Here is a 12,971-nt window from a genome sequence, read left to right as displayed (position 1 = left end):
GACACGGAAAACAAGTTGACTTGAAACAGGAGGTGTTTTGGAGGGCTAATCTTTCTTGGAGTATTCAGTAATAATCTAAAAGTCAATGTAGCTTCAGCATACCGTAGCAGCTTTATCCAGGCTTTTTTTTAGCAGAATGATAAATAGAGTCTTCCCTAGCTGCTCCTTCCCTTCCAGTTCTTTCTCCCACCACATTTCACATACATGTTGGATAGCACCCTGTAGGTTTTTTTCTGATTCAGGTAATGCGGGACAAATACCTACAACAGTGATAAAATAATTAATTACTGCAATGAACCAAGTTATTCCTGCAAAACACTAGTCTGTCAGTACACTAACTATACCTCACAATGTCAACCGGCTCTTGTCACATTTACACATCTTAATAGCTTATTCTCACTGTGGGGTTTTGGGCAGCTTTGTAACTCTCAGGTTTTGGCCAAGTTTTTGGATCAGTAATACAGGAATCTTAAGTTTTGCCTTAAGAATAATATAAGCCACAGAATAAGGAAAGTTATCTAGCATTGGGTGAACAGTTGGGAGAAAGAAAACTATTTAAGTTCCAACTTCTAGATTGTGTGACTGATTTTTAAGTAAATGCTCCCTTAATTTCGTTTCATAAATAAGAGCTCACAACAATACCAACTTTTCCCCTGTACATTCTGTTCCATAGGCCAGTCAGGTCAAACAAAAAACCCAGTATAATCATCTGCTAAAAAAACAGTAGAATGCTGTATTCTATGACAGGTAACTACTCACCATTTAATATAAAAACACATTCTAGAAGAGCTTTGTAGTTTACAGTTTCATCCACTGCAGGTATGGAAGCAATAACTACAGCTGCCACTCCTTGGATCACAGCTACAGTTTGTTTCTAAAAGAAAACAATGTTGAGGAAACAATTCTGCAGTTTATTTTATACTCAGAAGGTAATTATGCCAAGAACTAAACCTTAGCAACAGAGAGCAAAGCTGAAGTGTTATTATGTTTCCATTTTGAAGAAAGAGTGTACTGGCACCCAAAACCTATCAAATAAGAGGCAAAACCATACGTTTTATTAAAGTACATTAATTTCAAAAAGTTTGAAAACAGCTTTTGGCTCCAGCTAGTAGATAACTTGGGGACTGTACATGTGTATCCTTTCCTCCATTAAAAGCTTAATCTGCAACAAAACCACTCAAACACACATCCATTTCAAAGCTAAAGAGATTGTAACTAGCAGGGTCTTCTACAGCTCAAAAAAGTGTAAGTCTGGTGACTTTAGATCCAGGTACGTGACTCTGTAAGACTCTGTACATATGACTTTTTCTACAAGCCTCTAGGTCTCCCTAATGATTTCCCCATTGCACTTCTTTTGTCTTCTGAAATTAAATAACCTTTTCCCCCAATACTCTCGACTATGTGGACTACAGTGCAGGAAGGTTTGAGTCACAGAAATTCTGTAGAAGCTAAATATGTGGGAGGGGCGTTCAAATCTGAATTTCATGATCTTCAGTCAGTAAAATGACATAATAAAACCAGTAGTGATTTTCTTGCACTATATTCCAGATACATGAGGAACATCTGAAATGTCAACATTTACTTCCTGAAGCCCACTCTAGTGAAAAAACTAATTCCCATCTTTCACAATTATCAGCAGATCTAATCTTTTAAAGTACAGACTAATCCTAAAATCAGGTTAACCCAAACATAACAGCATAAGAAGTCAATTAAGAACACAGCAGGGACATGATGTTTGGAACTGACCTTGTGTGATAACCCTCACATGTTTTCAGATGCTCTGGAAATATTTCAATTTATTTCCCCAGCAAATATGAAATACTAATCATACTTCTATTTGACAAGATTTTTACCATTTCTGGAACTATCTCAACTTCCATGCCATCACTATTTTCATCATCTTCAATCCTCTGCCATGTTTCCACAGGGTTCTCCATCAAACTCTCTGTCAATAACTGCGTCAGTCTCTCCCACAGAACTTCCTTTTGCTTCCTTGGCAATTCTTGAAGCAGTTCATTCAAGTCAAAAGGATCAAATGTATTTTTCTGTGACTGGTCAGAAGATATTACACAATTCCACATCAGTGAAGTGGTTTATATTTCATCACCATATTTCCTAAAATTAATACTTTTTTTACATTAAGGATTAATTTCCATTCTGCTGCAGTTACAGAGACAAAATAAGTTCCAGAAATTATTTCTTTTAAAAAATAGCATGAGAAATTCCTGCTGCTTAACCTTTTATTGTGAAACAAGATTGCTTCTTTTAAGACTAAAGTCTTTAGCCCTTGATAGCAACACTACTGAACAGAAATCACATCCCCCATAACATCAACTTCTGTCTCTCATGTGTTCTAAATACTTCATTCCCAATAGAGACAATTCCATACTCTTAGCTAAGAAGCTCACAACTGCAGAGAATTAAAGTCTCTGATCATATCTTTCCTGTCTTAAATATGGATTGATGATGGTTGTTGAAAGAAAGTCCTTATGCAAGGAAAGGCACACAGTACAGCCTTAAGGACAGCGCTACAGATTTTGGAGTACAATCTGCATAGAACAGTGCTCTGTATACTGCACTATTTTAAAGCTCCCCTTCATCAAACCTAACTCCTGAGCACATCAACCCCATACTTCCCCCTCTTAAGCTCTACTGAATGGGAACCCACTAGTGTCTATAAGAGACTGTTCTGAACTATTTCCTCAGAAGAACCTTGCCAGAAGAATTTACCTCAGGGATGCAAAGAGCCTGTTAGCATCAAAAAAGGGTAGGCAACCTTCCAGAAAAGGGAATATGCAGAGAAAAAATGAGAAGAAAAAACAGACACAGCCAAGAAGAAGTACAGATAATTTCTGAGATGTAATTTGTAATACGGTAGTGAAGGCTTACTGGATCAAAAAAACACTTTGGAGGAAAGAGGCAGAAATGTCCATGATCTTGAAAGAAAAGTAGTTTTAGTTTGCAGATACACTAAAAAACAGGAGTCAAGAAGAAAAAAAAATTTGAAGGGAAAAAGAAAAATCGGAAATAATGAAAGATGCAGAAGTATTAGAAGGTTCCCAGAAGGGTATGAGAAGAAAGATCCTGTTACATATTTATAACACAATTTCTATCCTATTCTACAGCTAGAAACAAATACAATAAACTGAAGGCCACATAGGGATTTCTGCAGCCCTCAACTTTAAGCAATCCCAAAAGACAGGATATTAAGATTGCACTGTTTTGACCAAAACAAATGAATTAATAATAAGACTACAGCTTTCTGATCTTTCTTTGGGATGATACAAGATAGAATTATTCCAAAAACTATAAGGGAAAACGATGTCATTGAGTGATAGTCATATCTATGATTCCTGTTTTCCTGTCTAATAAATAATGTATTTTTTGACATTGGAACAGGATTTAGTGGAAATATTTAACAGCACCTGATAAAGACCTCAATGAACTGCACCACATTATGGTAATATTTTAAGAACGATTACAAATAAAGCAAAGTGAAAGGCCTGAGACAAACCTTGAAGGAAAATTAGCAAACCCCTGGAATTTTAGATTATGCAAATAAAGCAAAACATTGAAAAGAGGGAAGAAAATTAAAGGGGGGTGGGAAGGTATAGAAATGAGAAATATTGAAAGAAGTAGTGATGCTAAGAACTCTAAAAAAAAATTACAAAGGTAAATTCTGAGGCTAGAGCACAAAATAAGTAGAAAAAGCAGGACATAAATATAATATGAAAACTAAGGAAAGCAGTGAGGCACTAACCACTGTCTCCTCTTCTTTCTACATTTATATATCCACTTCTGAAGGACAGAATACACTACAACAGCCTCCTCCAGAAAAGCAGTCAAGAATTATTCATAGGAGATCCTAAAATGAGGATCCTCATCCTAACATAAGATATGGTTAAACACCCTCCATCACTGAAGGTTTCAAAAGGAAATTGATAAAATAACTCAGGTCTCGTAAGCCATCAGAAAAAAATCCTTATATACATGTTCCCTTTTCCTATGGAGTCATGAAGACAGTTTTAATCAATATACTCATTCTAGATGGTGACATACAGTTTCCAAAGGTATTTGCAACAGCTGAAAGCTGTTGCAAGATAACTCTTGTGAATTCATGGTGAAAAATAAAAGGATGAAAAAATGTTTTTTAATCCAAATATATTGAGATATGTTAAGGTAGATTAGTGGATGGAGATAGCAGAAACAACATGACCAAATTAAGCAAAAAGGAAATGCTGCAAGTACCATGTCATCCTAAACAGAGCGGTTTCTTGTTGAAGTGCTTATATTTGGGGAAAAAATGGAAAGGAGACTTCAAGCAAAGGTAAACTGGTAACAAAGTTATCATCTACAATTACATAGAGGAGTGCAAATGAAAAAACTAGCAAATGTATTGGAAAAAGAAATTCAGTGATGTTTGGGAGACAAACATTTCTAAGCTTATTACATAGAACATGATCCCTAACATAGAAATCACAGGTTTAATACATTCGCTACATTAGTAAATTAGTTTGTGCCTCTGTGAACATAGAAGTCAACTGATCAACTTACTTTATCCTGATACAGGTAACATTAGGAAAATACTGATTAGAAAGCTTAAGAAACAAACCTGACAATATCATTTATTAAGGCTAGCAAAAGGTGTTCAGGAAAAACCATGTTTATCTTAATACCAGACAGATTGAATCTTAGAGGAAAACACCACAATGAAAATTTTTATTTCTGATTATTACACAATATCATTTACAATACACAAGAATGAACTTTTAATTAGTAGATTTCAGTGGATCTGTTTTGTTATTCCTTCTGCTTCTCTCCATACTGCATTCAGAGAGAGCAATCTAGCCCGTCTATAGAACTTTCAGTGATAAGAATATCAAATACAGTTACACACAGATGAAAGAATAGACAGCCTAAACTATCAAATGAACAAATACTAGAGAAACATGCACCCTCTATGTCTGTATATTAGCTCCTATTCATTACACAATAATCTCTTTCATAGGTTGAAATAAAAAAAAAAATCATCATCATATAAGTATTTTAGTATTACCACAGTACTTCTAATTTATTTTTAAAAAATGTAAACTGTATATGCAACAACCAAATGTTAAAAAATTAGTTGGTTTATAAATAGCAAAATTTTAGGTTCTACAACTTTTTCTGCTATGTTCCCTTACATTCTATTTCAACTTATTTTCTGCAGCAATTATTCTAACATATCTGTGGGTACCAGAGAAATAGTTTCTGTCCTTATGTCACAAAATTTCTGCACTAATAACAGACTCATGATTTTATTAGTCACGCACATGCATTATGGCTTACTTACAGAATTCTGAGTATAACGCAAGAAGTCTTCAATTGACTCTTTAGACACAACTTGTAAAAATGCTTCACGTTTCATTGTGGTCTTGTTATTCCTTGTTTTATAAATAAAACAAAGTGTTAGAGAAAGTACTATATCTCAAAATAAGATAATTTTTGGTGTCAGTGAGGAATGTAAGAATTACATAGTCATAAATAAAAGATGTTTCCCACTCCAAAATACAGTTATCTGAATCAGCATTTAGAATCATAACAGCATTAGGCTGCAGTGTTTGCATGCTCTCTTTTTATTTACTTTACAAAAAAAGTCTTAAAACAGAAGGATCTTTTAGTGTATACTTTTATTTTTAAAAAGAACAGTGTATCCATGACATAACACCTGTTTAGCTAGTCGTCATTCCCGACGATAGCAATTACTTGTAAGAAAAGTACTGACGGGTAGCAAAATATTCTCATTTATTCTCTTGTCAAGTGAAGACTATGGGAAACGGGCAAGGCCGCTTTTTGGCATCACGAGTTTAACTTACCCACCTAAGCTTTCCTTCCACCCTAGGTGATTCCTGTCGTGCTTTTCCCACCCCTTCCAGTTGGGTGACTCTGTGTGAAGCCACATCCAGGGCCCTGTCCCGGGACCAGCCCGAGGCCCCCGGGAAAGGAGGAAGCGGGAAGACAGACGGGCCGCTTACCTCGCGCTCCCTCCGAAAGAAATCCTATTCGATCCGCGGGGTTACGTTTACAGCAACGCGGAGCTGCCTGAGCGGTGGGAAACAAAGACGGCGGTCGCACGGACTGACACGCGGGAAAAGAGCCCGCGCGTCCCAGTAGCGCTGCCCACGGAAGAGAAGAAGAAAAAACCAAAAAAAAAACAAAAAAAACCAAAAAGCCAATCCGAATACCCGCCGGGTGCCGCACAGGGACGGGGCAGCCGACGTCCCCGCCGCTGCCGCAGCCCTGAGGGAAAGGGAAAGCGGAAGCGGAGGCCGAGGCCGACGCCCAACCCTGCCGCCGAGCGCGCGCGCGCGCGCTGCCAGCCCTTTCAAATTCTCCCGCGGCGGCCGTTGAGCGCGGGCGGAGCTCCCGTCTCGCGAGAGCTTGGGTCTCGCGAGCGCTCGGCGCCGGCCCCGCCTGGCGGCCGGTACCCGCGCGCCGCGGCTACGCCCGAAAACCGCCTTTTTCTTCTTTTGGCGCCTGCCTGTGCCGCGTTTGTTCGAAGGGGAGAGTGGCCTGGAGCGGAGGCGAGGCGCCAGGTTGTAAATCTCCCCGGAGAGGGTAGGCCCGGTGACGGGCACGGCTGGGCAGCTGCAGCCCAGGCCTGAGTGAGGAGGAGTTCAGTGAAGCCGTGCTGCTCGAGTTTGGCTACACTGAAATGCTTCTCTGCTGCTTTCACTTTATAATAAAGGCTGGCCTGGTAATGCAGCTTTCCCTGGAGAAGCATCCGATCAGTTACCCAGACGTGTCTGACAAGGAGTAGATCTACATACCACCTTCCTGTAGCTATCTCTTTTAAGTCTCCATGCGATCAAACGGGGATAAGGTGTTTAGCTAAATTCAGGTATAGGCTTAATAGTATCCCTTCTTCCACAGATCTCAGGTAACATGGACATGTACTATTCTTACAAAAACAGTCCTGCTAGCTCACAATGCCTGCATCATCCATTGCATTACACTGGTGACGTTTTTTTTTCCTCCATTAATGTTTTTATTGCTAGTGTTGACAGTTAGGCATTTAATCTTAGTCACAGTGAACAGTACATGTATTACACACTCTTCATCCAAAGTGATGAAGAGTTAAACAGGCTACTCACCAGAATGTATAGAAGACTATGTAAGCCAGATGATACTTACACTTTGATAACTAAGGATTTTTTTAAAAAAACAGGAAATGCTGCTTTCTGTTTCATCTCAAGCTTAATTTGCAGTGTTCAGAAACAGTTGGACTCAGTTCCTTGAATTAAACATAATCAGTTTTCAAATTCTGCAATATTCCCTGTTCCATTTGTTTGAGCTCTTTTGCAAAGCAGAAACAGTCAATATCTCTCATTAAGGGTTTAATTTATCTTTCAATTTTGCATTTGCAGTAGCATATTTCACAGTATTTCTCAGTGTTGTTGGCTGTTCAGATGAGGTAGGTGCTTGACTGAAATCATTTACTTCCAGTCTGTGATAGCAGTACAGCATATGCTGCTTTACTGTGCAAACAAACAAAACCATCAATGATTTCCATAGAAGTTCTCGTATCTCATTGGACTTTTCTGGATTTAAATTTTTAAAATCATGATGTAATTCAGATTTTAATTAAATTTTATATGTAAAAATTCACTACTTTAAAAAGTATTATTTGTATCTTCTAATATTTTAAACATAGAATCTTATTTAATCGTTCTACTTCTTACAGTGTCAGTTTGTATTCAAAATTAAGATTTGTCACATTTTCTAGCATATATATTTGACTTACAGGGTTTTCCTGGTTTATTTTTTAAAGTTTTTGAGTAAACTATTTAACTGTTTTTTATACAGTTTGAAGACCATTAGGATGAACAATAGTTTATTATATGCTTATCCCATATATATAACACTAATTCTGTATTGCTTAAAAAAAATGTAAATAACAGATGACTAATGCTACTGGAAACAAAGATAAAACCTTTCAATTCCTGAGTCATCAATTGAGTCCACATGAAACTCCTGAAATAACTGGATTTTAAAAGAAGTATTTGCCACACAGAAAGAACTGTAGGCACTGCAGGAGAATGGGTTGCACCACTTACAAGTTGTAACTGAGATGGTTGTGTACCCAAGGCAGGGACAATATGGCAGAAGGAGTTAGCAGCCACAAACTCATCTTCTTGAGCAACAATAATCATGCACCAGCAGTTCAGTGCCACTCCTTGCCTCCACCTGAAGCCAAACACACACATACCTCCTCACGTCATATTGCCGTCTAGACAAAGGCCCGTCTCCTTTGAAGCGTCGAAAAGGCAATGCAGCAAATTCCCACCATCCACCTACTGGCAACCACAGAGAAAGGTCCCAGGAGATGGATCCCTGGACAATCACTTGAAATAGCATCTGCCCTCCAGCCCTCATCCCCACACTGACAGCCAGCAGGCATTGGTTTCCAGAAGCAGAATGCCAAAAGAAGGGAGCATTTTTCTGCTCTAAAGTAAAGAAAGATCAAGAATTACGGTTGTTTCAGATCCTATGGACTTGACTTTATTTCTTAAAGCTAGGTACAAGAAGCCCATGAAATGGTTTGCTTGCAACAAGTTGTATGAGCAATCATCATACTTGTAGAATAGTAAAAGCAAATAAAAAAGTACGAAAATATTTATAGATAGTGCTAATGTGTATCTTTTCTGCATATATTAAAAATCTTTGCCATTTTAGATCCAAACTGATGGATTTATTTATCATGTCTTATGTGGACTGAATATGTCATTAATAATTTGATTAGTTTTTTAATTAGATGCTACATTAGTCACCTGGTTACTGTTTATTTTGTCGGGCACATACTCATTTAGAAAATTAATTAAAACATAATTTAGCTTATAATTTGCGTTGCATAGCAACCACAGAATGAGTTTTTTCATAGTATTGAAACTAAAAGTTGACACAGATAACAACAGACTGAGTAACACCAAATAATTCATTTTAAAGGACCACATGGAGAAACCAGAGAGGCAGAAGAGTGTTTTGTAGGTTTTTTTCAAAAATTGTTCATGAACTGCAAGCCAGTAATGAAGCTACAACTCTATTTGCAGTTTCTCTAACGTTCTCCCTTTCAAGAGTACCAAATTACATGCCTCTTTTTGACATATCTGTTCATCTGTTCAAAATAATCTATACCCTGTGATAATAATCTCATATTTATTATCATTTTCCTGTCAAGTTAAGTTAAGGCAAAAATGAAAAATGGGCTTTCCACACATGGTTGCTGAGCAACCGCAAATAAAGATTTGCTTTTGTGCTACCGCTTCTTTAGTCTTTATTCTTGTTGGTGGCCTGCATAAGAGATCTCAATTACAAGTGTCTCTCACAAGAACATCATAGTTTGGACTATAGTGAGTATTCTGTTTTAACTTATATTGACTCAACATTATAAATACTTGTGAGAAAATAAACAAGAAATTCCCTGAACATCAGATGTTTTCTTGACACGTTTTTTCATATTTACAATGTTATTTTCTAGATAATAGTTGCTGATGAGATTATTGTACACGTTATCTACTAACATGTTAGAATTGTTACTGCTATTTCTTTTCATCTGAATATGTAATAAAATTTGTTATAGTTAATGCAGTATCCACAAAATCTGCTCATCCTCTGAGGCAGGCTGTTAATAATTTACATGCATTCATTTCCCTTGATTTTTTTTTGATCTTCACATACTTTGATAAATAATCCGAACAGCATGGGAGGGAGATGAAGTTTCACACTATTCCACTTCTCCAGATCTCCCCTTGCCTGAAGGTACTACTGCCAATCATGCTATCCTTTATGCAGAGGCAACTGTCAGTTTTCAATGGTGGTGTGATTAGACCGTGAAACAGCTTATTTCCCTTAAATTATTAATATTAACACGAAACAATTTTACAGTTTAAGAGATTAAGTAGAAAAAAAAAATATTCACTACTGAAGAAAAAAAATTATCCTTGTTAACTCGAACAAAAATAAGGAAATGAAATGTGCAGAGGGAATGCAAAACCTTTTCTGAGGAGCCACTCCCTTGAGCAACTGTAGATGCTGTTGAAGTCCTGAACTGCCGCCCCGTGGGAGTGGGCTGGTACTGCTGGGTGACCTGCAGTTTATTCACACCAAGGTAAATTTAAGGAAGTGAAAACAGTGCAGCTTTATTTAAGGAAGTGAAAACAGTGCAGCTTTATTTATTTTGTTTAATTATTATGATTTATTATAAAATAATTGTTTCTTATTTGCTTTATTATTATGCTCTTACTGTTATCCCTCTTCCCTTGTAGTCAGTGTTACAAATCACAGTAATTTTACTCTGCTATTAGTAACACGAAAATTGAAAGATTTCTGAAATGCTATAAAATGCTCACAAAGAGGAATTACAATAATATTTGCATAGCTAAATCCATCCCACTGTAAATATGTGGAGTGTCATTTTTCATGATAACTACAGCAAATACTTTCTAGTATCGTCATTAACATCTTTCAGAATATTATGTATCAGAGTAAATTTACTAGTTTGTCACTTGATTCAGATATAAAACTCACCAGTTACATCTGCCATGTCTAGATTAACCCTATTAAATTCAGCCTTCTGAATTATAAGAGATTTACAGCTCTTGTAAGTGTTCTGTCTCCTTTCAGCTCATTCTATTTTAGTCCTTATGGATAAAGAGAAGAATTGTCTCCGAGGTACAAAAATACCGTTACTGATTCTACAAGTGCTCTTAGAGGTTTCATTGTGATACACAGGCATCAGCTGGAGTTGACACCATCTTTCACATCAGTGTTGCCTTTGTCAAGGCCAAGGCACGGGTGGGTGTCCCCCATGTTCCTGATGCAGACCAGGAACCTAACCAAAGCCCATCGTGCTTTTCTTACAGGCTGTACGTTCAGCTTCCTTCATGGAAAACTAACCAGTAGGGAACTGAGTAGTACTGTAGGAACTGCTCTGTGCCGTATCAGCCTCGGGGGATACCTTTGGAGTCAGGCACTTGAAAGCGCTCACATGTTCGCTAGCTCAGACATACCTGTCAATTATTCCTCTTCTGCACATCAAATAGTTTTAGTATCACAAGACCTTGTGATGACGTGATTTGGAAAATATTTTCTGATCATGTCTTTAAACAAAGGAAAATTGTTTTGTAAGCTATTTTTTCTAGCAAAATTTGATCTTTGACCCTTTCCTGCCTCCCGTGTTTATCGTACTGCCCCATGACAGAATTCGTTGCTGTTAGATACCCTCAGTTTCTGGCCTCATGCTTGAACCAACAGTAGAAATAAATACTTAAAGCATGATGATGTTTCAAATGTACTCTCAAGGCCCTTTTTGTGTCTTAACCTGTAATTTCACTTCTGCTTAATTTCAAGTTTTTGCACTTAATCTTATTAAAGTTGTGTCAGCAACCTGAGGGAGTTTTATAATCAAATTGAACTGTCTAGGCCAGGTATCTAAGGCATGAAACACCTATGGTGAATTGCTGACAGGGACATGCTAAATTTATGAACTGAGAACCATAATCTTTCAAGAGAAGTTTCATGTTTCCTCAAATCACGGACCAGTTGTTTTCTTTCTGAGTGCCTCATGACTAAATGCTTTTACAAAAACATTTCAGCAAATTGAATCCAGCTATTACTAACCATCATTACGAAACTCAATTCTTTTAGTATAATCTGTGCCTCTGAACAAAGAGGGAGAGCAGTGTGCAGTAGGGACCATGCCTGTTCTTCACTGCTTTTAAGAGAGGATGACTTCAGGCTCCACTCCCAAAAATGCCCAGAATCAAAACACTTCATTATAGTACAAGAAACACAGCGCACAGGAAGAAAAAATGACTTTTCAGAATAGTCTGCACTACCATCTAGTGGAATATAACGGTGTCTACAGAAACCAAAAATCATGCAGTGATGAGTATAAATCCAAAATCTTTAAAGTTTCATTGTGAAACACAAGATAAGCAAAACTAAAATGCTTTATATTTTTTTTTTAACTGAAGCATTTACATTTCCAATAATGTGCACTTGAAAAAACACATTAAATAAAAAAGACCTAGAACAAAGTTGCCTCAAACTATAAGATTTACACCTCTTTTAAGAAAGTTTATCTTAGTATTTTAAACCTTCAATTCCAATTTATTTTACATACAAATTAATTAATGATTTACTGAATAAAACACAAAGAACCACCATTGCCACAAATACCGCTCTACAAGTCATAAGCAGCCATTCCCATTAACTCATAATCATTACCTTTCATTTCATTTTCATCACCTGCATGAATGACAGGTCTAGAGACAATCCAAGTTCTTCATTTGGATGCTGTTGTCACCGTTCATCAAATTTATCCAGCTGGGCTCTGAGCTGAAAGTTACAACAGAGCACCCGTTCAGTGGTTGTCATACTTACTTTAGCTCGGAGAACATTTTGTGATTCATGCAAAACCAGGTATAGGTTCCCATAATTTCTAGGTTGAAAACATTGCAACGCAGTAACTTCAACTAAATTTCCAGATAGCAATGAAAAAACATGCAAAATGCAGGGATTTCAGCCTATCAACTGAAGTATTTATCCGATGTTGAAGCCTGCATTGAACTGTATGGCAGAATATTCTTTATTAAATTATTAATCTTTGTGAAATGCTTGGTAAACTCCAGTTGTCAATCTCTTGGTTTGTAGAATAACACATTAGCTTGCAAATCCAACTGAAGAATAAAAAAACCTTATTTGAAATTCCATGCTGGAAATAGCTACCACTAAATGCATGCACCATTTTTTGTTTTAGGAATCTCATCCCAGTTACCAAGTAAAATTAATGGCCTTCAGTCAGTAACTACAATTATCACTTTGCTACCATTATCTATGTTGCAAGTCAAGTTCTATGCATAGATTAATGTATTTTTAATTACTACAAAATTTTTACATCCTGACTTAAGAAAGCTTGCATCTTCCTGCTA

At 37.0% G+C, this 12,971-nt stretch overlaps 1 protein-coding gene across 2 annotated transcripts in view; it reads right to left on the bottom strand.

Annotated features, from left to right (window-relative positions):
* NCAPG2 (non-SMC condensin II complex subunit G2) overlaps nucleotides 1–6,280 on the bottom strand; it is a 45,420-nt gene extending 39,140 nt beyond the window's left edge. For both annotated transcript variants that reach the window (XM_033009740.2, XM_033009741.2), the window contains exons 1-5: nucleotides 6,015–6,280; nucleotides 5,333–5,423; nucleotides 1,854–2,051; nucleotides 760–874; nucleotides 103–260 (exon numbers count right to left, since the gene is read on the bottom strand). In XM_033009740.2, the coding sequence (XP_032865631.2) occupies nucleotides 103–260; nucleotides 760–874; nucleotides 1,854–2,051; nucleotides 5,333–5,407 (546 nt within the window). In that variant the 5' untranslated portion in view covers nucleotides 5,408–5,423; nucleotides 6,015–6,280. The remainder of the gene's footprint in view (nucleotides 1–102; nucleotides 261–759; nucleotides 875–1,853; nucleotides 2,052–5,332; nucleotides 5,424–6,014) is intronic.
* Nucleotides 6,281–12,971: the final 6,691 nt, after the last annotated feature.

The sequence above is a fragment of the Tyto alba genome, unplaced genomic scaffold (assembly GCF_018691265.1).
Source record: "Tyto alba isolate M040663 unplaced genomic scaffold, T.alba_DEE_v4.0 Super-Scaffold_38, whole genome shotgun sequence".
Classification (NCBI taxonomy): Eukaryota; Metazoa; Chordata; class Aves; order Strigiformes; family Tytonidae; genus Tyto; species Tyto alba.
The sequence above is the reverse complement of the archived record's forward strand: the minus strand, read 5'-3'. Positions and strand labels throughout refer to the sequence as shown.